General features: G+C 54.9%; 6 protein-coding genes across 6 annotated transcripts; 1 reads left to right on the forward strand and 5 right to left on the reverse strand.

Annotated features, from left to right (window-relative positions):
- Window positions 1-85: 85 nt before the first annotated feature.
- Window positions 86-1,295, reverse strand: HER10_EVM0005529 (enoyl-CoA hydratase/isomerase; the record flags this gene model as incomplete). Its single annotated transcript, XM_035475142.1, has 2 exons — window positions 960-1,295; window positions 86-710 (listed from the first exon to the last, which is right to left on the reverse strand). The coding sequence occupies exons 1-2, from the start codon at window positions 1,154-1,156 to the stop codon at window positions 86-88; spliced, it is 822 nt and encodes a 273-aa protein (XP_035336046.1). The 5' UTR covers window positions 1,157-1,295.
- Window positions 1,296-1,702: 407 nt separating this feature from the next.
- HER10_EVM0013137 (A49-like RNA polymerase I associated factor) lies at window positions 1,703-3,441 on the reverse strand. The gene is made up of 3 exons (XM_035482504.1): window positions 3,214-3,441; window positions 2,822-3,147; window positions 1,703-2,764 (listed from the first exon to the last, which is right to left on the reverse strand). The coding sequence occupies exons 1-3, from the start codon at window positions 3,347-3,349 to the stop codon at window positions 1,901-1,903; spliced, it is 1,326 nt and encodes a 441-aa protein (XP_035336729.1). The 5' UTR covers window positions 3,350-3,441; the 3' UTR covers window positions 1,703-1,900.
- Window positions 3,442-4,133: 692 nt separating this feature from the next.
- Window positions 4,134-7,766, reverse strand: HER10_EVM0010185 (zeta toxin; the record flags this gene model as incomplete). The annotated part of the gene is made up of 3 exons (XM_035479653.1): window positions 4,134-4,169; window positions 5,237-5,298; window positions 6,788-7,766. 3 exons carry the CDS (start codon window positions 7,764-7,766, stop codon window positions 4,134-4,136), a joined length of 1,077 nt encoding a protein of 358 aa, XP_035336456.1.
- Window positions 7,767-10,878: 3,112 nt separating this feature from the next.
- Window positions 10,879-14,020, reverse strand: HER10_EVM0003866 (uncharacterized protein; the record flags this gene model as incomplete). The annotated part of the gene is made up of 3 exons (XM_035473529.1): window positions 10,879-11,030; window positions 11,084-13,736; window positions 13,886-14,020. The coding sequence occupies 3 exons, from the start codon at window positions 14,018-14,020 to the stop codon at window positions 10,879-10,881; spliced, it is 2,940 nt and encodes a 979-aa protein (XP_035335875.1).
- A 5,060-nt stretch (window positions 14,021-19,080) lies between these two features.
- HER10_EVM0002195 (uncharacterized protein) lies at window positions 19,081-22,849 on the forward strand. The gene has a single exon (XM_035471918.1). It carries the CDS (start codon window positions 19,091-19,093, stop codon window positions 19,604-19,606), a length of 516 nt encoding a protein of 171 aa, XP_035335719.1. The 5' UTR covers window positions 19,081-19,090; the 3' UTR covers window positions 19,607-22,849.
- A 435-nt stretch (window positions 22,850-23,284) lies between these two features.
- HER10_EVM0007603 (ornithine aminotransferase) lies at window positions 23,285-25,904 on the reverse strand. The gene is made up of 3 exons (XM_035477155.1): window positions 24,926-25,904; window positions 24,145-24,846; window positions 23,285-24,072 (listed from the first exon to the last, which is right to left on the reverse strand). Exons 1-3 carry the CDS (start codon window positions 25,421-25,423, stop codon window positions 23,935-23,937), a joined length of 1,338 nt encoding a protein of 445 aa, XP_035336232.1. The 5' UTR covers window positions 25,424-25,904; the 3' UTR covers window positions 23,285-23,934.
- Window positions 25,905-26,889: the final 985 nt, after the last annotated feature.

Genomic DNA, 26,889 nt, shown 5'->3' on the forward strand with positions numbered 1-26,889 from the left:
TTGTACTATATCTTTCTCTCTTCAGACGATCTATACATCAGACGACATTCCTCGCAATCTCAAGCTAAGCTCTACCCCCACCACCTCACAACTTATGCCTCTTCTCACCACTCGCAATCTTCCTAAACTCCTCCTGCGGAATCCCCCTCATGAACCTCTCCAACCCAGCAAACACCTCCTGCGAATTCTGCTTATCCATCGCATCCATCTCCGGCCGCCGAATCAGCGCCTTGATCCCCGTCAAACTATCCCCAATCAAATGCTCCCCCAACCTCTCGTCAACCTCTTTCAGCACCAACTCTCTGAATTTCGCATCCTCCCCCTTCCCCGTCTCAAACACCTTATTCACGAACCCGGTGTGCAGCAGCTCCTCCGCCGAGATCCGCTTGCTCATAATCAGCGCCTCGTTAGCCTTGGAGATCCCGAGCCGCTGCACCAGCGCGCGGGAGGCGCCGCCCTCGGCCACGAGACCGAGGGACGAAAAGGGGGTGAGGAGGAAGGTGGCGGGGGTGGCGTAGATGAAGTCGGCGAAGGACACCAAGGCGGCGGAGAGGCCTATGACGGGCCCGTTGAGGCCGACGACGAGGATCTTGGGGTGGGTGTAGAAGGCTTGGGTGATGTTTAGGTTGAAGGCGACGAAGGATTGGAGCCAGTGCTTGTGGGCTTCTGGGCCTGAGGGGGAGGCGCGGGCGATGCTTACGTCGGCGCCGCTGTGGTTGAGTTTAGTTAGCATTCATTTGGGTTATTTGTTTGTTTGGCTGGCTTGGTGCTTCATCTTCTCATCCGGTTGATGCGCTGGGTCTAGAGGTGGGAATGGCTGTTTGAACAGCTTGGCCTTCTCATGAGAGTTTGTTGGGAGTCGCAGCCGCGGTATGAGATTAAGCCGAGGTCTAATTCACCACAGAAGTTTTTACAGCAGTGAATAAGCCAAGGTAAAAGAAGATGTTGCAAAAACTCACGCAGAAAAGTAGCGTCCCTTGGCCGTGAGGACGGTGACGAAAACCTCGTCGTGCAGAGCGATCTCGCGGAGCTTCTGGGCGAGGTCGTAGTACTGCGGCTGGGCGAGGGCGTTGAGCTTGCGGTCATTGTCGATTGTGAGCAGCGCGACGCGGCCGCGGTACTCGAGGGAGATGACGGAGTCCTCGGGGCTTGCCATTGTGCTGTGTGTAGATGAGAACTGTCTTGATCAGATGTGTCCTTTTCTTGATGCAACTGGCGTTGGTTCTTTCTTGTAAGTATGAACTTGAGGCAATGAGATGTTGTTGAAAGTGTCAATTGAGATGAGATGTCGATACTGAATCCCACGTTGAGTTTAAGCTAGGGGTGGGAGGTCGTCGGGTTTATCAAACATCAAGTGGCCACTGCACCAGGGTGGGAAGGTCTGGCTACCCCGGACCCCACACTGCACCGAGATGCCTCGGCAGGTCGGGGTGGCATTGCGGGGTGCTAGCGCTCCATTGCACCCAACAACGAACGATACATTGCTTCATACAACTCTCACCGGATTACACATCAGGTCCAATATCAGTCACAGGTATTGTTTCTTTGATTCAAAATTTTGGACTCCGGGCCCCCTATGCAGCGTAGCGTTTTGTAATTATACGCCCATCTACTTCTTGAGAGTATCGCGTACGTAAGGTAGGTATGTGTATCGTTATGAGTGCCAGCAACAGCAGACTCCCATCATTCTTTGTAAACGTCCCCTGGCCACCGCCTCCTAAACCTCAAAAGGTAAGGAATACAGCCCTTCTCAACCTCACCACAATGCCATAGAGGCATCCGCCGGAAGGATCGCTCTACACCCGTCTGCGAGCAATCAAACCGATCTGATCCTAATCGCCTCGCGAAGCCGCCTCCTCTCCGGCGTCCTCGGCTCGTCACCGTCGCCCGCTTCACCACCCTAACGGCGTTTCGGCGCGACAGATCGGAGCTTGGGGAAGTTGAGCGGCAGCGCGAGCTTGGCCACGTGCGGGGCCTTGACCCCCTTCTCCTTGGAGGCGCCCTGCCTGACCTTGGCGCCAATCTCGAAAAAGTAGTTATTCATGTCCTTCTGGTCGAGGCGCAGGTCCTCGCGCAGTTTCGACGTCTCCACCTCAAAGTTGTCAATGATGCACGCGACCGCGCAGCAGTGCGTGATGAGCAGGTCCATGTGGAACTTGCGCATCTCGCCGCCGTCGGAGAACTTGCGCCGGATGTGCTCGATGACCACCTGCGGCGCCGGCTCCATGCGCTCTTTGAGCTTATCCCGGGGCGGTATACGCTTCGTGCCGCGCTGCTTGCCCGGCGTCGCCATGGTGTAGAATGTGAAGAGGAAGTAAAAGTAGCGCAGGAGGCGCATCTTGGTGACGTTACCCGAGTCGGCAATCTTCTTGACGCGGCCCGCCACGTGCCTGGAGTAGCAGAGAATCTCCTCGCCCTTCTTTGCCGGGTCGATCCAGTCCTTGACGGGGATCGCCGCCAGAATCTCGCGGCCGATGAACTCGTCGGGGTCGTAGACGTCCTGGATCGCCTCCGCTTCGAGGTTGGGCCTGGGTACGGGCTTGGCTTCGTCGACGACGGCCTGCAGCTGCTCGCGCGATGCCATTGTCGCGGTGACGCCGCCAATCTCTTGCAGGATCGCCTTTGCTGCCGTGTCGAGCTTCTCGGGCGCGCTGTCTCTTGATTTGCCGGGGGCGATGGCGTTGAGGGCGACTGACTCGATAGCCTTCTTGGCCTTCTTCGTACCAAACGTCTGGCCAAGGTCTTTCTTGAGATCGTAAAAGCTCTGCTCGGCGTTAGTAATTGTCTTGCAAGGACCCTTGTATCGCGTAATTGGGTATACCTGGTAATCTGCCGGCGCCGTCATGGCCTCTTCTGATGCATGCTTTGCTCTGGCCACACCACGAACCACCATCTTCTTCGCCTCCACCACCTGAAGCTTGCCGGTCTCGGGGTCGTAAATGCCGACATAGTGCTTCAAGGCCTGCTGGCTGTCGCTGATACCGTCCTCTCTCGCTGTATAGTCCATCGTCTGGTGGGTATTGGAGTGCAGAACGAGATCCTGCGACACTGCGGGGGTTTTTGATCGTCGCTTGACGGATGAGGCATCTTGCTTGACGTATGGGTTGAACTGCACACCCTTCGCTAACCGAAAACCGGGAGAAGAAGCTGCGGTATGTTAGCGATCGTCTGCGACTGCAATTGTTAGGCTGACGAGGCCCAGATCGTCCGTACCTAGTACTGGTGGGCAGAGCTGAGGTCTCTGGAATGAAGAAACGACAACTGTGGAAGGCTCGGTGGCCTGCTTCTTCTTAGACTTGGATGAACCGTCGAGGTCGCGCTTTCTCTTTCGTGCACTTGCGTCCGCCATGTTTGCGTCGGTGATCTGAGGTTTGTGCTAGGCTCGGGTGGTGATCTGCCGTTGGTGGGATGGCGACGGCCTCTGGAAATATTTTCTGTAGGGGTCCTAGGCCAGAGACAGACTGAGGTGGAGGGAAGAAAAAAAAAAAGTCGGCAAACCGGCGTTGGATTGTCCCTAAGGGGCAGGCGGTGTGCGGCCTAGCAGCAAGCGTGCGGGAGCGTCTACTGCAGGCGACCCCACTCGAGCTGGGTCGACAAAACGTCACAGCTCGGTTGTCGCACTCAAACTGACGGGATGAAATTGAAGAAATTAGGTATGAGCTTGCAGACGCTGCAATTGAAGCAAAGCGATGGACAAAATCAAAGGATATCTTCAAAGTCACTCAGAAAGGGTCTTTAGTTTTGGAGTTTTTAATTCACTTTTTGATTTTGTGAGGAAGCAAGTATCTGCCTTTCAATTGTCATGCAAGTCCTGATCCCAGTTCCAAATCCGCGTTGCGTCAAGACATCATGCTTCCTGCGGTCTTGTTCCATAAACACCGCGTCCTCATCATATCGTCATCTCGACCGATCATATTGTCGGGTTTCCATTCTTCGTCGAATTCTCAATGCGTCTCCAGACATGCGCGCCGTTCAAATCATGACCCCAAGTCCCGTAGTTCCAATCCGTCGTGTGAATGTAGAAGTCTCGAGCGAGCCGAGACAGACTGAGTCGCTGGTGACGAATGCTGGCTGTGGCATATCCGTTTTTGCGAGTCGCGTGAGTTGTTGTTTGCCGTCATCTCAAAAGATGGTCAGGTCGAGGGGAGGGGGGGCGAGTTGTTTATTTGCTGTCAAACTGTCAGACCACGACCCGCGCATCAATGATATCGAGTGGTAAAACTTACGAGCGAGCCCTCATCTTTCTTCTCTTACGCTTGAGACGACGCACGCGCTTCTTTCTCCACTTAGCTCTCATCTTGAATGACGAAGCTGCGACATGTTAGCGATTGATTTGCATCGCGCGTAAATATCAACCCTGCCAATTGCTTGCCGCAAGCTCTCCAATTCCTTGCGGGATTGGCGCTGACGACATCGCAAAAGGCGTGGCGGGCAGGGGATGGGGGCAGTACTTACTCTTCCTTGGTGAGAGATGTTGGTGATGAAACTTCCTTCCTCCAACTGTCACGCGCCTGGAGGGGAAGTTTTAGTGGTTGAGCTCCGTAGGGCAGCCAACCCTACTACCGCATTATGTAATCCACACAGACCCCACACTGCCACCTTAAGCTCCTCGTCCCTCACCAAAGTGTTGGAACGTCCAGGACCTACACGGCAAGCATGTAAAGTGCCCTCAATTGGCTTGACCTCACTGGTCCTCTGCCCTGAGCTCCCGTCATTTGACAGGCACTCCAGGTCCTCTGCTCCGTTCATCCCGTCCTCAGCTCCCATCTCGCCCCGCACCGGATCAACGCCGGCATTTACGTACCTACCGAGGCGGGCCATCCGGGTTCCACTCATATCCGGGGTGGGGCCAATTCCGGAACCGGGTGTATTGGCAGCGCTTGAGGCCGCATTCGCCCTTCAGATGACCAAAGCACGGAGAAAGACAAGACCCCACGAGCATTGCTTCACCTTTCTTGCCAGCTCATACCCGTATTCCGAGTCCCAGCCAGCCTTTCTGAAGTTACCTTACTCCAAGTGAAGGACAAGACCAAGCGAACCGAGCCCCTAATGCGGTCCACGGGTGGTGCTCTCAGTGCAGACCACTTATGTTTCGCAGTGTGAACACTGAATTGCATAGGTACGCTTCCATTCCTCTATGATCTGCGCATCATGCAATTGGGAATAATACAGGTAGTATTACATACGCAACGGAACTTCGCCCTCACTGGTAATCGCTGTGCCCCTTGGGCTCAACACCAGACATCTTATCCGAACCGCCCTTCTTCTTTTCGCCCGCCTGACCATCACTCTTCTTCCCTCCCTTAGCCTCACCACCAGCAGCGCCCCCATCCTCAAACTCAACAACCTCAATCGTCGTAGCGACATTCCCCCTCGTAGCCCGACTATACGGACACACCTCCTCCGCCCTCTCCACAACCTTGTGCACCTCCTCGTCGCTCAAACCCTTGACCCGAACCTTCAAATTCACCCTGAGCCCCATATCAAGCTTCTTCATATCGCCCACCAGGTGCACGGTCGCATCCACGACGCTGTCCTCGGGCTTCTTGGGCATCGTCACCCCCAAGCTCGCCGCCGAGGCGTTCATCGCGCTCTGGAAGCAGGCGCCGTAGCCCGCGGCGAAGAGCTCTTCCGGGTTGGTCTTTCCCTTGTCGCCGGCGCCGCCGAGGGCTTTGGCCATGGTCAGGTCGACGACGAGGTCGTCGCCCTGGACGTGGCCCGTTCGTGCGCCGACGACTTTGGCGTGGGCGGAGTAGAGGATTGGTGCCGTTTCGGTGTTGAAGAGGCGGGTTTGTTGGTGTATGGGTACCAGTGGCGTGATGCGGGTTGCGGCAGTACCGCGGGAGAGGATCTGCGGTGCGCGCTGCGCCAGTCTGAGGGAGCGAATCGAGGCCGACATTTTTTTGGCGGATAGTGGTCGATCGGTTGCTTAGAATTACAGTATTTTGGATGAGAAAGAAGAAACAAAATAGAATCGAGTTGAATTGAGTTATATTATTGGGATTGAACAGGGGAGCTTGAGAGCTTTGCAAGCTTCCTTTATTGACCTTATAGCTTCCCGCGTTTGGAGCTTAGCTCTGGATCGTTCTTGAGAATGTACCGGTCACCGGTGACGTATTGGATAGGTAAGGCACCGTAGGTCGAGCATCTCAAGCCCCCCTAACAGACCACAAAATCCTGGAGCTGACTCATCTGGGGCATTCCAACCCAGAGAATCGCGAGTGACAAACATGGACGTTTTCTACTTAGTATCTGAGGTAGTACAATATCTGTTTCCGTTCACGCCAAGCAACCGAGGCGCATTGGCTGTGAGAGCTATCAGAAACGAGTAGTTGCGCGAAAATGGCGAGGTTCTAACACAACTTCGAACATCGATAAAAGTCATGTAGAAGCAGTTTTCAAGAAAGTGATCGGACAAGTTCCTTCCAACTCTGTTGGCGTACGGAGACATAATTCTTCCTACTTCCACGGCATGCACCTTTTGTACGGCTCGTTTCACTGTACATCATGACTGTCGCCTTGTTCACGAAATAATGGAGACGAAGACAAAAATGCGAAGCAAGTAGGATGCATCCAAGAACATGATATATCTTTCCCCCAAAAAATCACCATCTTGTCGCGTCCCAAGCGTTACCAGCAAATGCCTCCCTCTACCGTGCCCTTATCAGATGCCATCGTCGTGTGATCTCGATCCATCCAGGGCTTCGCTACATGCAAAAAACGTGACACCCAATACCACTCTATCCAGAAACAAAAACAAAAACAGCTCCCAATCATGCTTCTTCACCCAAAGTGAGCATCGCCTCCCTCGGCCCCCCAGGAGGAAATACCAACGGCCGCAGCTCCGGATACGCCTTATCCTCCTCATCCACCAACAGCGGCTCAAGCAACCCCATAACCAGCTCCCCCGACCGCGCATCCCGCGCCGTCAGCTTCTCCAGATCCCTCACCACGACGGCCCTCTCCTCCCCGGTCAATGGCCGCCTCCGCTCCCTCTCCACCGCCTCGGCAACCTTGCCCCGCAACTTCCCGCCTGCCGTCGTCGTCGTCGTCGTCGTCTTCTCGTCAGCAAACGCAACCAGGTTCCCCCTCCGCACGACCAGCACCTGGTCCACGAAATCCACCTCGTCGATCCACTCGGCCACGCTCATCAACCCCCCATACGAATCGTCGTGGATCTTGACCGGCGTAAGCCGGATCGGCAGACCCCCCGCCGGCCCGGCCTCGGGCAACCTCTCGTGAAACCGGTGCAGGATGCCCAACCTGCTCAGCGCCGCCGGCACAGCCATGACGACGACCTCGACGCGGTAACCCCCCGCCCCAAGCGCGCGCGCCAGCTCGCGGAAATCATCCGGGTGCCGGCACGCGCTCTCGAGAAGCACGTCGAGCCTGCGCCCCACGGCCTCGGCGACGGCCATGGCCAGCCACCGCCGGGCGTCGGTGCCCGTGGCGGGGCTCGCGAGGGCGGCCTGCGACGGGTCCTTGGACGCGACGAGCGCGGCGTAGGAAGGGTGGTGCGCCTTGTAGAGGTCGGCGATGAGGTGGGCGGGCGGGTGGATGCGGGTCATGGCGTCGAGCACGGCGGGCGCCAAGCGGGTTTTGCCGGCGCCGGTCTGGCCGACTATCAGCACGGCCAGGGGCCGGGACCGGCGGGGGTGCGGGGTGAGGGTCGCGGGGAGGTCGGCGGGGAGGATCTTGCTGGTGAAGATCTCCCGTGCCTCTGCGTCTGGGAGGACGTGGCGGGATAGATCTGGCGGTGGTGGCATCGTCTTTTTTTTTTTTTGGTCTGCGTTTGTATGTGGAGTTTGGGGAAGTGGGTTGCGAGGGAAAAACTGTAATTACTGATCTCTCGGGGCGTTCTTCTGGGTACCGAGTCTACCTTATCTAGCAAACTTCCAAGAAAGAAACCTCCCCCGAGTTTTGGGTATAATTTTTTCTGAGAGGGGAGGTGAGGAGAAGGGGGAAGGAAAAAAAAAACAGGTGACTCCAAGTGGTGTTTAACATGCAGAGGCGGAGTCAATACGCGGAGAATCAGGCGCACAAGTTGACTTGTGCCAATAAATCCGGCATACCCGGGGAAACCGGAAGGAAACAAACTGCCAAAGTCCGTTCGTCTTTGCCCTGCCTATCTCGCAAAAGTATAAATTCGCCTATCCTTGGCGGGGTGAAGGGGGAGCTGAGAGCGAGTCAAGGGGGGGGCTAGGTATGGTTGCTCTTTGACACGAACCTATCGCCCTCCCGTCACACCCCGCGCGCCCGAGTAGTATGATGGGATCATGGAGTTCTCTCGGTTTTTTTCCTGATTTTCCTTCTCCCCCCAGCGGTTACTCGGACTCCACACACGCGATTGGGACCCTTGACTTGATCCAATCACGGCTTCCAGTGTCGAGCCGACCAGCGGCAAAGAACTTTGTGGACTCAATGGGGGTGTGGTTTGGGAACTTTGACTTCGCAGAGCCGTCCCTCGGCAGATCTTGGTTTGGCTAGAGTTACCTCGACATGCCTAGCACATTGCTTGGTAAGGTACTAACGTACGGAAACTAAGGTTGAGCAATAAGCGGCCCGAGAACGAGCGCGACATGACGGGATGCCAGATATAGTAGAACTGCGATCAGAGTCGCATTTTCCCTTTCTTTGTTTTCCGGAGGCCGGAGGCAAAGATTTGTCAGAAGTTTCTTTCTACCCCGACTATGCCGGCAATGAGTTGCATTACGTTCGTTGGTGCCCGACCCGAGGTTCTGGTACAGGAGTAGGTATGACAATCTCCCGGGCGGGCCCGGGCACTGCCCCCGGCGCAGCGCCGCCGGGCCCCCCTTGCAGATCCTTCCATCATCCGGAATTCTGTCATCGGGAATCATGATCGGATCTCGGTTGTTTGCCATTTCGGGCCACCCGCCCCGCGACGCCGCGGTGCGGAACTCCCTATTCGGCTTTCGGCTTTGATGGAGAGAATCCTGACCTCACTGACAAGCTTTCTGGTACTAAATGCGTGATGCCGTCAAGGTTGACTTGCCGTGCCTTTAAAGTTACGGATAAAATCTAGTAAGATGCCGAAACCAATAAGTGGGATATTATTACTTTCTTAGGTAAGGTGCGTTGTACATGGGGGTTCTCGTTCGACGAAGGGTGGAAGGAAGGTGACCTTGCACAAAATTTCGAACCTTGTTCATTGAGAACTTTTGAGGCGGTCTGCAATATCGTACCATTCATCCCTCTCACCGTGTGCTTTACAAAGGTCGTGTCACGATCATCTTCTCCTTCAGAAAATAGGAACCAAGATGTACTATTCCAGGACTCGGCTTTGCTGCTCTTGGTCAAGGAACAATGCCTTGTGGTCTTATGCAAATCTTCGCAGATGAAGAAATACTGTCTTCCATGATTTCTCGGACGTCATGAAGAATGCATTCAAGCAAGCCATCGACTCCATCAATGATACCAGGCTCAAGTAGAACGCCGTCGAACCCATTCCCTGTTATCACAACTTTCGAATTTAGCCTGTATCGACAAACTTGAACTAGCCTGAGCAGTCACCACAATCTTCTTGACAAACCATTGAGTTGGACCAGATCTAATGGAGGGGGCGGCGGCAGATGAGTGGCCGGACTGGGCAAGATGATGATGACGATGGTAATATCCAGATTCAACGACAGGAGGAAGAAGAACTTCACCTCCAGCAACAGCAACAGCAGGGGTCCTACATTGAACCTCAGACCCCACTCAAAGGCCACGAAAACAATGATGATGACAAGGAGACGTAACGACGCTAACACTGTCGTCACGGCGCATAAGCCTGAAGGGCCAAAAGACCAAGACGACCAACGCATCCAAGGTAGGAACCTCGCGGGAGACTACACAGCACACATTCGTGCCAAAAGCTTACCTCCGACTCAGCGACTGAAACAAAACCGAGATGCGCAAGCTCGCAGACCCGCGTTCGCAAGGCGCGGAACGGCAGCCCATCAGCTGCGCATATGGGGTGAGGGCAGGGATTCAGATCGGTAAAGGCCCTTGCGTGTAAAGTACTTCCGGCTGATGGGGAATGATTCGCACGCGAGGAAAGATGAGAATATTGGTAGAGGAGGTAAGAGGCGAAGGGCAACAGCAGGGGTTACGGTGAGGTAGGTTCGAGATAAAGATATTGGGAAGTGAAGTTGACATACAGTCGTCCGAGGTTTGAATCCTTACTTTGTACAGAGAAACAGAGCGGGAACCAGTATTTGAACGAGTAGATGGTGCCAATTAGTGTCTCTCCAGGCTGAGCCAGACAGCGTCAAATCCACGTTACCAAAGTAGTAGGACAATTCTCAATGGCAGGCAAATTTTCTCAATATTGACGACTATAAAGCAAAGACCAAACTGTCTCCGCCAGCAGTACTTCAAAAGGTATCCATCATCCTTCGTGCTCAACAGGCGGCCAAGTTCGCCCGTTGCCATCCCTCGATAGACCTCCTAACCTAATGAGAAAGAACTCAGTGAGAGCCAAGCTGCAATGCCGGTTCAACGTCCTGTGATTGCCCTTCCTTGCACTCGTGCGGACTCCAGAAACAACGTGATTGTCTGGCCACACCGCCAGTGAGCTCGCAGCCTCAGATTCCCAACGCCAATGAGATGAGGTATGAGTGAAAGACGAAAACCCGTGTGAAGCCCTAGTAATGCCGAATTCCCATTTCCCCAACGCCGATGTATGAAAAGTGATGTGAGTATTCCGGCCTGTGACACCCGCTGCAATATGAGTGTCGAGTCCGCCATTGTTGGCCAAAATTCCTCAGAATCAAATAAAGCAATAATTCGTAGCCGCGAGGCTGGTGATTTTTGGTTTTTCACGTTTTGTTTTCCAGTGAAACAAGAGCGATGCTCTCCCTGTCAATTTCTTGCGCCTTACGACGCGTGCGATGGCACGCTGCGAGGCGTCACATCTCCGCTACGTCTGCGGCCTTGGAGCTGCGCGGCCTGCTGCGATCTCGATGCCTCTGCAATCATGGCCATCTTCTTGCGGACAGTTGAGAGACGTGCGGTAATCATTTGAATCACTGCCAAATGTGAGTGCCATGAGAAAACATGAATACAGCTGCTCATCACTTACTCCGATTCACGGCCAGCTGGTCGTCGCTGTCCAGATCACTAGACGTCTCCTCGCGAGGCAACTCCTTGCCTGAGCTAGAGTAGCGCCGCTTTACTGCGTCTTCGTCGTTGTCCAAAACAGCCTCCAGCATCCGAATGGCCGTGACATAATACGTAACACAACCCTCAAGGTTCTCATTGGTAATTTCATCAATGGCGGCTGTTCTGCTCATCTCAATGGCTCGGTCGTACATCAACTTCTCCGCACTAATGCCTGGCGTGAGGTAGACATCGGGGGTGCTTGAAGTAGCTGACGAAGCGGAGACTCCGCCGTGGTTACTTGGGTGGCTAGGATGATCCTCAGGAAGCTTTTGCTGGACGGCAATGAGTTTCATCCGGACAACCTCGGTCTTCTCCAAAACTTCGTTGAAGCGAGTCCGAACCCATTGAACGGTAGAGTTGATGCGCTGAGCGAGGCCCTCTTTGGAAACCTCTGCCGCAGATGCTGTATCACCACGCGTCTTTTGTGACCACCATAGGCTTGCAGCATCCATGGCTCTAGCTAGCAGCGTCAGAGCCTTGACGTACAGGACCAAAGCCTCCTCCGACAAGGAAACCTCGGCATCGATTGTAAGGCCGTCCTCATCGCCAGTGATTTGATCAGTCGGCGTACCACCGAGTCCGTGCTCCATTGACGGGGCGAGAGGGAACAGCTGCTTGTACTTGACTTCGGCAAATCCATAGACACAGTCACTTCGGTGAGCGAAATCCTGGATCAGCTTGACAGCTCGCGCATCTTCGTCGGCCGGTGCGTTTTGCTTTCCATCGCCGATGAGGCCGACAGCTCGCGCATCTTCGTCGGCCGGTGCGTTTTGCTTTCCATCGCCGATGAGGCCGACGGGGCCCGAAGGGGTAGGGTAGGCAGGGAATGGGCTGTACAGAGGAGGGGACGCCCCCTTTCCGCCCAGCACATGCTGCGGTACCTTGAATCCGAACAATCGTACGCTGGCGTCCGAAATAGCTTTGGCGATAAAGCCTTGAGTTGTCGGGCTGGCGGAGAAATTCTTCCCGTCGTACGAATCGCGGCTCTCATGACCGGGACGCCCCTTGCCTGAAGCGATTTGAACTGCACTGGATGGCTGGACTCGGCCGGCGCCGGTCGTCGAGGTAGGCGGTCCCTGTTGCGTGGCTCGGCGGATCATCTGGCCAGTCTTTGGTGAGAGTGACGTGAGACGTGGGTTAGCGGCCATTTCATCAGCAAACGCGTTTACCTCAACATGCTTCTTTTCGACCACAACGTAGTCTCGTTCAAATGCCACATCTTGAGCCGCCTTCTCTTGTTCGGTGACACTCCGCTCGGTGACTGGACGAAGTCTGTTCCTTGTCGGATTATCGTTCAAGTACGATGTCGGCGGGGAGGCGGAGGCTCGTGCAGAAGGCCGGTTGAGAGCTGCATTCGAGAGTCTGTGTGGCCGGGCTGGTGCAGAAGTGGAGGGTTGGGCCATAGGCGGACGACGAATTCCTAGTCCCTCCCCGACTTCTTGCCCGGGAGACTGGCCTGGACGTGGTGCAGCATCAATGGCCTGTTGGGCTCGCCCTTCGATGGGACTGGGCAATTTCGGCGATCTCAGAGGCTTCTCACGAGGCGATTTTGCTGACTCCCCTTGCTCACGTACAGGCTCAGCCTCTGTTTGCCGGCGAAGAGAGAGCCGACGTGATAACGACGATGTGGAATCGGACCTGCCGAGAGACCGCAGATCGCGCGACGCCTTTGCCTCGGGCTTCGGCGGCGCATCATCTTCAACAGTGCCTGGAATGGGTTCTGTCAAAATTGGATCGTTGAAGAAGTCTTCGAATCTCATGCGTTCGACCGGGTTACGAGTGAGAAGCTTGCCGATGAGCTTGACCAGCTCTTTACTGACCACGAGCTCCTTGGGGTACTTAACCCGATCTTCGGCAGCTTCGATCTTTCGCAAGAGCTCTACGTGATTCCGGGCGCGAAATGGCGGACGACCGGTAATCATCTCGTATAACACCGTGCCTACAGACCACAGGTCGGCCTTCGCGTCGTACCGCTCATAGCGAAGGATTTCTGGAGCCATGTAGAGGGGAGAACCGCAGAGAGTGTCGGCGAGCGACGTTGACGGGAGGACACGAGCGAAGCCGAAATCCGCGAGCTTCAGCATCGGAAGAGAAGCGAGACCGGCATTAGGAATCAGTGAATCCTGGCTGGCGGTCAAGATCGGGCGGGAGTGTGCCTCCCTGAATCTTGGCGATGGTAGGAGCAAGAGGTTCTGAGGCTTGACATCGCGGTGAACGTAGTTCTTCTCTCTCAGGAACTTGAGAGCGCTGCCGAGCTGTTGAAGGAAATGGCGTGTGACAACCTCATGAAGACCCGAATTAGGGGTAACGGGGTACTTCCTCGCCATCTCGTGTGTTGCAGGGTTGGTGCTTAGCTTGTCCCTCTTCTTGATGAACAATGACAGGTCACCGAGCTCACAGTATTCCATCACCAGGTTGATATGTGTGGCTGATTCGACGCAGTCATGGAGGGCGACGATGTGCGGGTGGCGAAGAGTCTTGAGGATCTGGATCTCTCCGTACAAGTTCTCTCGTAGCTTGTTGTTCAAGCGTCCCATTTCTACTGATTTAATTGCGACGGTTGCCTTGGAGCTCTATCAAAAGAGAATTAGCACATTTGGAGCAACACAGCAATGCAAGCCAAAGTTGAGTCATAGCACTTGAGCAAATCAGGAGGGACAACAGATGGTGATACACGCAACAGGCCTCAAGGACAACACCACGGACAGGGGAGCTGGCGAACCTTGTGGTGACCACTGTACACCTGGGCAAAGCTGCCCTTGCCGATCTCGCCTCCAATAACAAAGTCTCCGATAGAAGCGTCGCCTTCGCGTCGCCTGCGTCCTGAAGAGGACGAGGTGGGTAACCGTTCCGCCATGTTGATTGCCTGTAATGCTGCTTGTTGTGAGGATGCGACTTCGGGGGTAGCGTTCAGGTCAGGCCTTTGGCCTATGCTATTCGAAATACGTCGGCCGGCTGGGGTGTCATGTACACGATCGAAGTTAGGGAGATGTGATGGTTTTATTCGATAGATTTGGCGGAAGAAAGGTGCGCCGAAAGAGAAGCAAGAGAAGATCAGGCAGAACCACGAGCAGCAGCCAGAACCCTGGTGTCGGTGCTTCGAAAGGTAGGGGACTGTGAAGGCAGCGACAGGCAGGTATCCGATAGGTCGGGGTGCACGCGGACCAGGTTGATGCAGAAGGGAAGGACCGTCGTAGCGTCCGTGGGTGGGTGCAGGATTGTGTCGACGAAGCGACCGGGAACGAAGCGAAAGTCGAAGAAGGTAAAGAAGGGCAAGGATGGATTTGTTCGGGGGGTCGTGGTGATCGAGCGGTGATCGGAGAGAGAGTTGGAGGAGGAGGGAGGCGCTGGAAGTATCGAGAGAGATGTGACTAATACGGGTGGACGGTGAGCGTTAGGAAGCAAGCCAAGGAGAAGGTACCAGGCCGTTTGAGGCTCTCTCTGGGAGTATATCGGAGAGTTTGGAGCAAGTTCGGAGGGGAAAAGGTACCTTTTTCAGGACAAGAGTCAGGCAAAATCCAAGGTCAAGCTAATGACTCGGAGCTACCAAGGACGTGACGTTGTGTACTCGAGAGGTACCCTGATGGAGTGGGCGACTGAGAGACAGAGAGGCGGTTATGGGCGAAGCAAACGGCGGTACAAACGGGCAGCCGGTGGATGGTGTAAGATGTTGGTGGTAAGGTATGCGCACAAAGGGCTTTCGCGGAGAGCAACCGGGGAGGGGCAGAGAAGTCGAGGGGATGTCGTGAATGTGATGAGCAGAGGGAGGTAGGAGGTGGAAAGAGAGAATATCTGAAGGATAAGGTCGAGCGAGGTTGGCGAAGGGGTGAGCGAGAGAGAGAGACGTGAGTGAGAGGAGTGGAGGGCGGTCAGGACGGGATGGGCAGGCGATGTAGAAGAAGGTCAAGGGACGCGCCGAGAGAGGGTTGAGTGACAGACCTGGAGCCAGCCGGGCAGCGCAGGACGGGAGCGAGTGACGAAGGGTGGATGGGGCGCAGAGTGGATAAGGCCTACTGATTAGATAGGGAGGTGCAGGGGAAGGTCCAATTGTTGATTGCGATAAAGGGCGCTTGGAGGTTCTGGTGGCAGGTGAGACCGTGAGAGGTACCTAACCTTGTCTACCTTACCTACGTACTTACTTAGGGTACCTAGGTAAGTACGTAGGTACCCCCGTACATTTCCAGGTTGGCCGCGGTAGCAGCCCTTTTTGACTGTCACTGGCTGTCTACAGTCAAAGTTCCTCTCCTACCTACGTTAACGTACCTAATGTAAGGTAGCGTGGGTACCGCAAGGCATGTATCAGATCGGGACTGGAGGAAGCAAGCAGCGGCGCAGCAGTAGCGCCAGATGGGACGGGAACCCAGTGTGAGTGACTGTCCCGTCAATGACAAGGACGGGAATCTATCACTGCGGTAAGGTGGTGAGTCCTAATTAATCGGAGCCGGCATGGGACTCAGGACTCAGGACTGCGGCCTGCGGCTTGCCGTATGCGAAGCGAAGCGCTGCGTTACCCTGGCGGTGGTTGCCTTTGATACATACTTTATGCAGCCGGCTAGGTATTCCTATGGATACACTGCAGGCGGGAGTACATACTGCGTATCCAAACACAACTGATGGTTGGAGATCCAAAGTGACAGGGCACAGGAAACCGGGAGGGCAAGGTAAGGTATGTGATGGGTCTGGCCGTAGGTGATGAACAAAAGGGATGGTGCTTGGGGTGCTTGGTCTTCTCCTGATTCGGAATGTTGAAGAAGATGTGGGCGGTGGATTGGTGGATTGATGGTTTGTTGGGTTAGGGTGAATGCGCTGTGATGCTGCGGGTAGGACAGCATGGAGAGGCGACAGCTGTGCTCCCTCTGTGCCTCTTAGTCTCTCCTTTCTATTCTCTCTTGTATCTCCAAGTCTCTTTCTCGCTCCCTTTCACTCACACTGTGAGTTGCAACCACGATCACGACGTGCCCCAGTCTGACTGACCAAGACAGACAGATCCAGGTGGCCAGGGTCGGTGTCGATGATGTAGTGTGTCTATCTGCCTGACCAGGGGGCCACAAGAGAGCGGAGGAGTCGCATATAGTGAGGGCGCTTGCGTCTGCCTCTCCAAATCCATTTATTATTGAAGTGTACGGAGTACCTTCAGTCAGTATACCGTATAATGCATCAGGGGACGACAGTCATTTGTCCAAGGCGCAACTCCAACAAGAATGACGACGATCCTCCTTGTGCTTGACTCGAAGTCAGAAAACGAACACACAGTGTACCGTAGTTTGTTATTGCTGGACTCTGAGGGGGGCAAGTGACCAGAGAAACGTGAGCTTTGCCTAGGCGACCCTTGGGTTTGGGGGCTCGTGATGCTCTGCGCTGCGCTGCCCGGTGGAGCTTTTTCCCCAATTGTGCGAGTGCTCGGCGTGAGGAGTCCATGAGTGCCGCGATGCGATACGTACCCAGCTATATGCCGTTCCGGAACAGCCAATGCAGGTGCATCGCAACCACCCCCGCTCGTATCCTCGTGGTCACTGGTCAGGGGTCCTTTTGGTGTTGCGTGGTGGTGCGACGGGGGTCTCATTGGAGAGGGATACCTTGCCTGTACCAGTCCGGTGTCGGTCACGCACACCCGCCCTTTACTGCGTACCCTTCAGCCCTCAGTGCTTCACAAAATGCATTTGCTTTGCTTGCTTGAGGTTAGGTGGGCTTTTGGGATTCTCCTTCAAAGCTTCTTGCTTTCTTGGTTACATAGTAGGCAGAATTACTTGCGCAAAGGTCAAGCACCTACCTTGAGGTACCAGGTATCACGCTGTCGCACGCAAATGCCATCATGACGCGATAAGGCTCATGTATCGCGATAAGACGCACGGTTCGGCAAGGTACCTTACCTGGGTACCTCGAGTTGGAGGTTAGCGCACCAATCCGTCCACCACCCACCACCACCGCCTTCCTCTTCCTGCACCCCTTCGTTGTCGTCCTCGCCCTCGTCCTCATCCTCATCCTCGCAGGCTCGCGCCCGTCTTTCTCATCTCCCCCGGACCAGCACGCCTTATCTCTGAGTCTTGTCATCTTTGATTAGGCTAGCGGCTGCGGCTGCGGCGACATACGGACACATCTTGTTGATCAGCACGGTACGACATCCGGGGTGACAGAAAATAGGGTATTCTGTTTCGGCGTTTGCATCTCGTCTGCATTCCTCCCCCCACGGCTCCTCTCGTCCAGACTTCCCAGACCTCCAGAATTGTCTCCACTCGCCGAACTCGCCTAACTTCCGTGTCTGGGAAGGCGCAGAGACAACGCAGCCAGCTCCAACCTCTTGGGTACAATGTCACCATTCACCAGTGTGGGTGTCAAGGGCTCGAGTTCATGGCCATTCTCCATCTTACCCCATGGCCCAAGCCGCAGACTTGCTTTTCTCCCTCTGCGGCTGCTGTTCCTATTTTGCGACCGGGAAGCAAGAGGAGCATGCAAAGGCATGTAGTGTACTCCGTTCAAATACCCAGGGAGAGCACGGCCGTTCTATTCACGGTCGACAATACGGACACGACCTGGACTCTTACCCTCGGCTGTGCTCAAGGACCAAAGAGCCTGAGGCACAATACCAGTACCTATGGAGGCGGTGCCTGAGGAAGCTGTTTGTGGTCATCTCAACTGTCATGAATCCTTGACTTTGACTCCAATAACAAAACAAGAACCTCTCAAGAGTCAAGGGGTCGAGGCCGAGACCCTGCTCCTCATCGTCACGCCGCGTTGCCATGGACCACCGCTCATCAATATCAAACCTCCCATGCATTGCAGAGCATGTCGCTAATTCAATAGGCAAACGACGGGCGGTGAGTGAACGACAAGGCATCGACGAGGCGAGGAGACTAGCCGGTGTAAGCTCACCGAGACCACCACTCAACTCAACAGAGACGCAGAGGTTCATTGTCTACGAACCCGTAGCTTCCACTGTGCAGCACGATACACTTTAGCTGCTGGAACACCTTGCGCCTGCCCGCTCGTCCCTGCTACTGGATTTCATCATCGCATCGTCAGGTCTTCGTCGAACAAGGTTCCCAGTAATAACGGCCACTCTTCTGTCCAATTCACGACTCCAACCTGGCTTGGTCTCCTCACCTCTTACATTTTGTTACCACCTTTGGCCCGACTCCAGCGAACCCGTTCTCAGTCTCTCCCCTGCAACAGCGTACTTGCGAAGGAACCCTATCCACCTGGCTTCACCTTACAGTGTGAACGGAGCACGGCAAACCTTACACTAAGACACGCTGCTAAGGTACCTAGCTGCCTGCAGTCCATCCTTGGAGCATTCCATCCGCCCTTCCAGATGCACGCCAGAACACTCGGACCGCATGAAAAACATGCCCACCGTCCCAGAGTCCCAGACCTCTCTGAGTTGTTTCGACACGTCAGTTACGCTGTGTTTCGGTCTACCTCTCGGCCAACCAAAGTACACAAGTCATCAAAGGTACCTTTCCGACATACACCGCTGCCCTCGGATACGATTGATCACCCTTTGGGGCCACACACTAACAACTTGAACCAGCACCAAAGTGGACTTCAGGGACCGATGGGCCTTGCATCAGATCTGTTCCGCTGGACCACCAGAACCCACAGAGCACTTAGGTTTTCCGAAAAGTACCCTGATAGACGGCAACTACCTACCCGCAATCTCCCTAGCAGCAGCAGCAAACACATGCTGCATCTCGTTATCTCATGTGAAAATCACCAGCCACGCCAGCGGCTAGACAAGCCAGCTGTCAATCGCCGTTGAAACAACCCATTTTTCAGCAGGTCGACCGATTTAAGCATACCGAGAGTGCTCGAAGCTCTTCAGTCTCTTTCTCTGGCCTTAAGCCTTGATGGTACCGACGGAATTGTTCTGTCTCCTCATTCCAGCGAGCCATGGCGCAATCTGGTGTTCCACAGCTAAAACGACTCGGTAATGACGGTGTCAACCTTCAAAGTACCTCACCTACCTTATGGATACATGGTCCCAAAGTCAAACAAGTCTACCGACACTTGCTACGCTACGCTACGTTATATGCCCGAGTGCGCTGCCGTCGTCGACTTGTCATCTATCGCCTCAAAACTTAGGTTTCCAGTCCAAACAACGCCCCCCGTCAACTGGGTATCTGATCCAATCTTGACTAACGGCAAACGCAAGCCCCATACTTTGCAACGAACCTTGCGCAATCAACAACTCTTCGCCTGCAGCCAGCACGCCCGTCTGGGCAATCAGCTATCCTCGGGGGCTGCTCGTCCCTGCTTCGCCTTGCCTCGCCTCAAGCTCGTCTCATTGCTCAGGCTGCTCACCTTCTTGCCTGGCGCCACCTGCCGTCGCTCTTGGTGCCAGCCAACCGGATCGACAGACGGCAGATCCGCGCTGGCACTGTCTCGAGACTCGACTGTCCGGGTTCGAGACTTTGTCCACTTCCACTTTGTGTTTCTTCAATGGTAGCGCTGACCGTGGCTCTCGTCGTTGTCTCCTTGCCTGGCGGACGGGATGAGATAAGACATGCGTCCAAACGCCGCGCGACCAACCAGGACACACCCATCACCCACAACAGGTCGTATTGTCATTATTGTCGGGCTCTCGGGAATCGTTGGAACTGGAGACGCAACTGCCTTACTCGATATGCATGGCTCAAACAACGCGAGAACCAACAGGAACCTCTCTAGCATAGCTGCATCGCTACCTTGCAGGAAAGTACCGTACTGCTTCGGTGACCACCACGACGCACAAGTGCCCCAGGCCGATACTTCTCCGACGATTTCATCCATGGCCTGACTTACTCTCGTGTCACCCTCTCATCCCAATCGAGACGTCTTTGCCATGTGTGCACGTCTCAGGCAACCACTCGTCCAAACGAAGTTTCTCCTCACTTTCTCCTGCTATGCATGCGCCTGTCCAACGGCACGAACCATTGATCAAGAGAATCGACTTTTCTGCCTAGACTTTACATGTGGTTCTGTTGATGCCCCAGGCTTCCACAAGCAACTTGGAACCCCTGTCTGGTGACAATGAAACCTTTTGACATCACCAATTCTGGTCTCGAATCGCACACATCCCCACAAGAAATCTCTCTGAAGCAGAGCGGCCAAGAGGTGAAGCTCAAGAGACCGAGGCAGAGAGCCGTTCGCTGTGCCTGCCCGGCTGGCAGCAACCATTGACGGCGCAACCCTCTCCGCTAACTAGCTAACACCTCCGAGACACATGTCTCGCTGGCCAGCCCCCCATGCAAGTGTCATTCGCCGTCCCAAAGGGGCAATCCGAATTGGGTGCCGCGCCCTCGGAGCCGTCATCCATTCTCGACGATCTTTGTCCGCTCAGAATATACCTTCTGTGGCGTACAAAAAGCCACACTATCTTCTATAGCTACGAAGAAGAAGGGTGCGAAACGTTCGGCTTCATCACATCAACTTTTCGACCATAACTATGGAGCAGTTGTTCCGGGTGGTCTTTATCAGACAGCTCTTGGTTCCCCGGCCGATCTTCAACGCTGTAGTCCATCCCTCCCGAGTACCACACGGGGACCCATCCCCGCGTGCTCCAACTTCAAGCTCCTCCGCCTGCCGCCCACCCCCTTGGCGGGTGGATGCCCGCATCACCCGAGGTCCTAGCGCCAAAATGACAGCCTCGCCGGCAGCGATCGACAATCCTTTTATCGTCGTCAGGCCAATCACCAAGATCAATGAGTGGCCACAGCGAAGCTCAAACTGAACGGAGGAAAGATGGAGTGGCACAGGCGATCATGGTGCGGCTCCAAAGTCGACGCAGAAGTCTGGGGAAGTACGACTTCTGCCCCTACGGAAAGATGACGGTCGAGAATTACCCCTTCAACTCGTCTTACAGTGTGGTCAAGTTGGGGGTGTTTAGACCAGGCTGTTTGACGCGCAATGCGGAGCGCCAATCGAGGCCGGCATCATGTTTCCTTCTCTCGAACGACTCGATGCTTCCCCGAAGTTACTGGCCGCGCTCATTGCCGTGTCGGCGAATCCTCATGCCCTGTTCGGGTTTTTGCAGCACCTCTGATACGTCACGATTGACGTCTCCGCATAGGAGGCTTGAAAACTACCTCCATGTTCTTCTGGCTCCCGCCAGGGTACTGCCAGGGTTTCTGCCTAGCCATCTGTGTCACTAGAAGTACGGATACCATGCCTTGTTGCAGGCTTCGACTCACGAAATCAAGAGCACCCCTGGAATGGGCATGCCTAGATCAGTGGCTCTGCCCTGTAGCAACACTTCCCATTTTTTCAGTTCTGTCCGCAAGAAGACAGGCTTCCTTCGTTGTATCGTAACCTAGGTCTCACAGGCAGCACTGATCACTGTTCCACGAGAAACGGGAGGATCCGTCGATTGCGTCTCAAAGACACCCTGACTCCCTGGTGTTGAAACCCCTTCCACCTTGCTTACACATGACGTCTACGTCGCTCAGAGAAATGGAGTTGCAGCTCAAAGTACGCAGCACACCTGAATCTTGTGCTCAACGCTGGCCCCGACACTTACAAGAGTTACGGTCCACCGCAGCGTCGATCGGCTCACACAGCCGTTTCTCTCTGGCGCAACTGACAAGCTTCAACCTGCCGGGTCGCCTTGGTAGATGATCCTTCTTGCAGCCGGGAAGGCTCACTAGAACTTGACGTCTGCCTCGAACAGCGTTGAATATGTACTCAAGTCAATGGCCACACAAGCTCGAGGACGTTTCTGCGTTTTCTGCAGCAAAATCTGGGAGATGCGACACCCTCTTTGGATTGGCGTGCTCTAAACACTGAGATATATCGCTGCGGGCAGATCGACCTGGCCTGCTGCGGTCTTCCACTCCCCACGAGATGGCGGTCTTTCCGGTCGAGACCTGTTTGAGCTTATGCCTTGGCTCGTCCGCCAACACTTCTACTCAGAGCTTAGACTTGTTGTTGACAGCGACTCATACCGAGTTCTTACCATCACCGCCATCTTTCCAAGGACGGCGCGGGATCGTGGGTCAGCAAACAGCAGGCCGAAAACTCATCGCCGTCGGGGAGAGCACCATTTCCTCTGATCTGTTTCCGCAGACGCAGATCCCGGCACGCAGTGGTTCTCGATGAAGAGGATATGATGCACTCCATCGTCTAGGAACGATTCATGCAGATGAAGTTTCTACGAAATTCAAAGATCAACAACAACTCACTCCGTCGAGGTAGGATTTGATGGACAACAATAAGCTCATTGCTCCACCGTATGTATATTGAGGGATGGTACATTTGGCCTCACCTGTATCCGAACCCCTGAACTAGTCTGCTTACCCGCTTACCGGCAGTCCACCTTCCCCCTCCCATCTCGTGTGACTCAACCCTTCAGATAGCATATAGCTAGCGCAGGAGTCGAAGAGAGGTGGAGAGAGGGGGGAGGGGGGAATTGGAGGGCTAGGAGAAGGCCAAAGCTATACCCACAGAGAGGGTTCATTGACGACACGGAAACAATATGTATCATGTAAGTTCTTGGCGTGAAGATATTCTAGGCAGCTAGGTGTGACCGGGCAACGATGTCTGTCTACTATGTCAAGGCTTTCGCAAATGAGATGATGGTAGATATGGTTTGAGTTGAGGAGACCAACTTGAGCATAACGAAAAGAAGAGAAGAACAGGAACGATTCTAATCACCTTTGTTTCGTTGTCCATTAAAAAACACTTGTCTGGATGTAGGGTGCTATAGCAAACGTGCAACAAAGAACAGAAACAACAGCGTCGGAGCATCTAGAAAAATACGTCTATTCAGCAAGTAAGCTCAGCACCCTCATAGACCCCAGAATGAAACGTGGGGAAGAGAGCATGGTTCGACCGTCCGCCTAGTCTGAGTCACGACAACATCAAGCGTATCAGCGCGTGAACAGAGACATGTACGAGAGATATGATGGTCCAGAGTGAGAGAGAAAGGGTGGGAAGAGCTTCGATGCGGCTCGACGTGTCCTACACCACCTTGGAGCTCTGTTGCCTGACTGCCTACCCAGCCATCTGCCTGCCGAGAAGCATGCATGCCAAATATGCAGCTTACCAGATTCGTAGAGCTCCAGCTCCATCACCTAGCCACTAACATTCAGTCTCACAGGAACAAGGCATCGCCGGTGGTGTCAACGATGCGTGGAGCGACTTTCAATATACACCTCTTTTACTTTACAAAACCTCTTTCTCGTTTCAACAAACGTCTTTTTTTAGCTCGTTCTAATCTCTAACTGAATGTATCCATGAAGCAGTCCCCCATAAAGTTGGGGAACCAGCCACAGCGCCGTTGGGTATGCAACATCTAAAGAAGTAACATTGGGGAGCGGCGAATGCTTTTGCACAGTACGCCCTCTGCTTCCCCCCGCGCCGATGACCTATGCTCCGTATGCTCCATGCTCCGTACCCCGTATGCGATGAATAGAAAAAAGGATGTCCCTGGCAAGCCCAAGTGTGTGTGTGACCTGACTCTGCCGTGAGACCACCCCGGACCCCCCCGCGCCGCAACCTTGAAGCTGCCTCCTTTCTTTTCTCTCCCTCTTTCGAGGGCAGACAAATAACATGCGCCTCCGTGGAAGCGATGCTCTTTGACGACCCCCAACTAGATATCCATACCAAGCCGTCAACTGCTGCGTCATTAAGGCTATTCGTCAGAGTCCATCATTGGATCCCGACTTTGACCAACCGTACCCCACACTTTTGTGTGGTGTGACAGGACACCAGCCGCTCGACGATCATTGACAAGTACACCTCGTTGGAGAGCGTATCTGTCCGTCATCACTACTATCTCAGTGAGCCTCTTACATTCACTTAGTGGTGCGCCGCCTTCTCGACGGTGGGGAGCTCCTTGAGCGCCTCGCCAATGATGTTGATGGCCTTGCGAAGCTCGGTCTCGGTGATGACCAGAGGAGGGGCGAAGCGGATGATGTTGCCGTGTGTAGGCTTGGCCTGTGGGAAAAGCAAGACGGGTCAGTCATGTGCCGTGTGTGATATTACATGAAGGGGCGTTTGCAAACTTACCAGGAGACCCTTCTCCTTCAACAACAGGCACAGGTCCCAGGCCGTGCGGCCAGCGGTAGCCGACTCGTCAATGACGACGGCGTTGAGGAGACCCTTTCCGCGCACCAGCTCGACGATGGGCGAGTTGAAGGCTCTGATGCCCTCACGGAAGATGTTTCCGAGCTTCTCGGCCTTGGCAGTCAGGTCTTCCTCCTCCATGATCTCCAACGCGCGGATGGACACGGCGCATCCGAGGGGGTTGCCGCCGTAGGTGGAGCCGTGGGTGCCGGGCTCGACGACCAGCATGATCTCCTTGCTCGACAGAACGCAGCTGACGGGGTACAGGCCGCCAGAGATGGCCTTGCCCAGGGTGATCATGTCGGGCTTGATGCCGGCCCACTGGGAGCACAACATGCGTCCAGTGCGGCCGATACCGGTCTGGATCTCGTCGCAGATGAAGAGGACGTTATGCTTCTTGCAAAGGTCGTTCACCCTCTTCAGGTAGTCGTCGTCGGGGACAACGACGCCGGCCTCGCCCTGGATCGGCTCGATGATGATGGCGGCAGTGTCCTTGCCGTGCGCCTCGAAGACCGCCTCGATATCCTCGACGTTGTTGTAGCGGATGGCCTTGCCCGTGGAAGGGTTCAGGGCGCCAATGTTGGGGACATAGGGGCCGTAGTTGTCCCTCGATTCGGGGTCGACTGACAGAGAGATGGCAGTCATCTGGGAGGGTTTCATGTCAGCCTTGGTCCGTAGGGGGAAAACGCAGCTGCCAGCCGCGGCATCTCGAAAATGTACTCACAGTTCGGCCGTGGAAGTTGTCGTTAACGGAGAAGACCAGGGCCTTGCCCTGCTCGACGCCCTTGACCTTGTACGCCCACTTGCGGGCAATCTTGATGGCGGTCTCGACGGCCTCGGCGCCCGTGTTCATGGGCAAAACCATGTCGTAGCCAAAGACCTGCTGGATCTTCTCGGCCCACTTGGGGAAGACATCGTTGTAGAAGGCTCTGGAGCTGAGGGTCAGCCTACTGGCCTGCTCGGTCAGGGCCTTGACCAGCTCGGGGTGGCAGTGGCCCTGGTTGACGGCGCTGTAGGCGGAGAGGAAGTCGAGGTACTGCTTGCCCTCGGGATCCCAGACGTGGACGCCGCTGGCCTTGGAGAAGACGACGGGCAGCGGGTGGTAGTTGTGGGCAGCGAGCTCCTCCTCGGACTTGATGGCGGCCTGGGTGGAAGAGGCGTGGTATCTCGACTCGACTCCGCCATTGGACTGAGGGGTGCCGCCGTTTGCGTGGGGGGCCATGTTGCCTGATTTACGATGGATGGACTTGGTGAGAGGGAGAGAGAGAGAGAGCAATGTGGATGAGATGAGTGGAATGGGTATTTGAAAAAGGATCAATTGGCTCCAGGGGACGTTCAATTGTTGTCAGAGAGTGTTTGCGACTCAGGACAAGTGGCCGTTCAAGTAGAGTTCGTGGGCAAGGAGATGGAGAGTTGGGAGAAGGAGAACGTCAAGAGAAGAAGACGGGAACGAGGGGCAAATCGCGGGGTCTTGGGTAGTTATACCCCCCCTGGCAGAAAGCCCGGCCATCCTTGACTAAAAAGGACTCAAGCGCGATACGGAAGCAGAAAAGCAGGAAACCAGGTGGTCGTGGGAAAGCGGCGGCGGCGGCAACGTGGACAGGGTCCCAACATGGCCGGAGGCGGACGATACGAATACCTTGGAAAGTACATGGCCCTGCCGGGCTGGTACGAGCACCAAAGACAAAGCAGACGAGACGGGCATGACGGGTTCTGGCCAGTTTGTGGATTTGAAAAAAATCTAAGCTACCTATGCAAGTGTGTGAAAAACGGCTGGACCTTGACCTGGAACCAAAATCTTGGTGTCGGAGTCAGAAGGCGCGCCACTATGCCTTTAAGTGCAGGTATGTTCCCCTAAGCGCAGGTATAAGCGGCTCAAGTGGGTGAGTGGGCAGGATGACGCCCGAGGGGGGCCATGGAAGGGAAACCATCCCGGTGCCAATTCAGTCACATGGCCCCTGGGGGGAAGAGAGAGAGGGGAGGGGTGGCGCGGACGTAGGAAGAAAAGCAGTGCGTTCGGTCACCGGTGGTTTCTTTGATGCTTTTCTCTGGGGTAAGAATCTCGTAATGGAATATGGAACAGGATGCGGTTGCTTGGTGTTGCCGCGGGTTGTAGTCTGGGGGAAGGTGGGCAGGTGACTGCCGCGGTGTTGTTGATGATGGAAAGTCAACTTTCAAGGAAAGGAAACCACCAATCCCATCAGAGGGAGCAACCAAGCCGAGCCGAGAGCCTCTTGCCAATGCGGCGGGGGGAGAGACAACAACTGCGAGAAGCTGGAACGAGGAATGAGGAATGCAGCGAGGCCGATAACGGGCATCTGTGCTTGCGGCGTTGGAGAGGCACAGCGAGCCCTATCTACGCTATCATATTTCTTTTGCGTTGCAGACGGCCAACGGTGTAACGATTTGTCGACAACTAGAGAAACCGCCTACATGTAGGTACTATATTCAACGACGTACGATTGGACTGAATAGAAAAAGATAGGGAATTACATGTAGATAAACCATGGAACGTGGTGCGTGGAGAATACGCAGAGTGACAGAGTAAGGTACCTACCTTAGTACATAAGGTATTGGGGCCGATGCGGACGGCAGAGGAAAAGGCTCCGTGGCCCAATGACAAAGACGCTATTTCCATTCCCGCTGCTCGGATCCAATAGGGCCGTCCATTTATATGGAGCCAGCCAA

This window comes from Colletotrichum scovillei (genome assembly GCF_011075155.1).
Source record: "Colletotrichum scovillei strain TJNH1 chromosome Unknown Contig00003, whole genome shotgun sequence".
Classification (NCBI taxonomy): domain Eukaryota; kingdom Fungi; phylum Ascomycota; class Sordariomycetes; order Glomerellales; family Glomerellaceae; genus Colletotrichum; species Colletotrichum scovillei.

What these genes read in the sequence shown, in the direction of transcription:
- HER10_EVM0013137 (XM_035482504.1), bottom strand. Translation starts at nt 3,349, where the DNA reads ATGGCGGACGCAAGTGCACGAAAGAGAAAGCGCGACCTCGACGGTTCA. An exon ending in GCTCTGCCCACCAGTACTAG is followed by an intron (nt 3,148 to 3,213) that starts GTACGGACGATC and finishes AACATACCGCAG; the next exon opens with CTTCTTCTCCCGGTTTTCGG. An exon ending in CGGCGCCGGCAGATTACCAG is followed by an intron (nt 2,765 to 2,821) that starts GTATACCCAATT and finishes AACGCCGAGCAG; the next exon opens with AGCTTTTACGATCTCAAGAA.
- HER10_EVM0002195 (XM_035471918.1), top strand. Translation starts at nt 19,091, where the DNA reads ATGACGGTGTCAACCTTCAAAGTACCTCACCTACCTTATGGATACATG.
- HER10_EVM0007603 (XM_035477155.1), bottom strand. Translation starts at nt 25,423, where the DNA reads ATGGCCCCCCACGCAAACGGCGGCACCCCTCAGTCCAATGGCGGAGTC. An exon ending in ACAACTTCCACGGCCGAACT is followed by an intron (nt 24,847 to 24,925) that starts GTGAGTACATTT and finishes AAACCCTCCCAG; the next exon opens with ATGACTGCCATCTCTCTGTC. An exon ending in TGAAGGAGAAGGGTCTCCTG is followed by an intron (nt 24,073 to 24,144) that starts GTAAGTTTGCAA and finishes CTTTTCCCACAG; the next exon opens with GCCAAGCCTACACACGGCAA.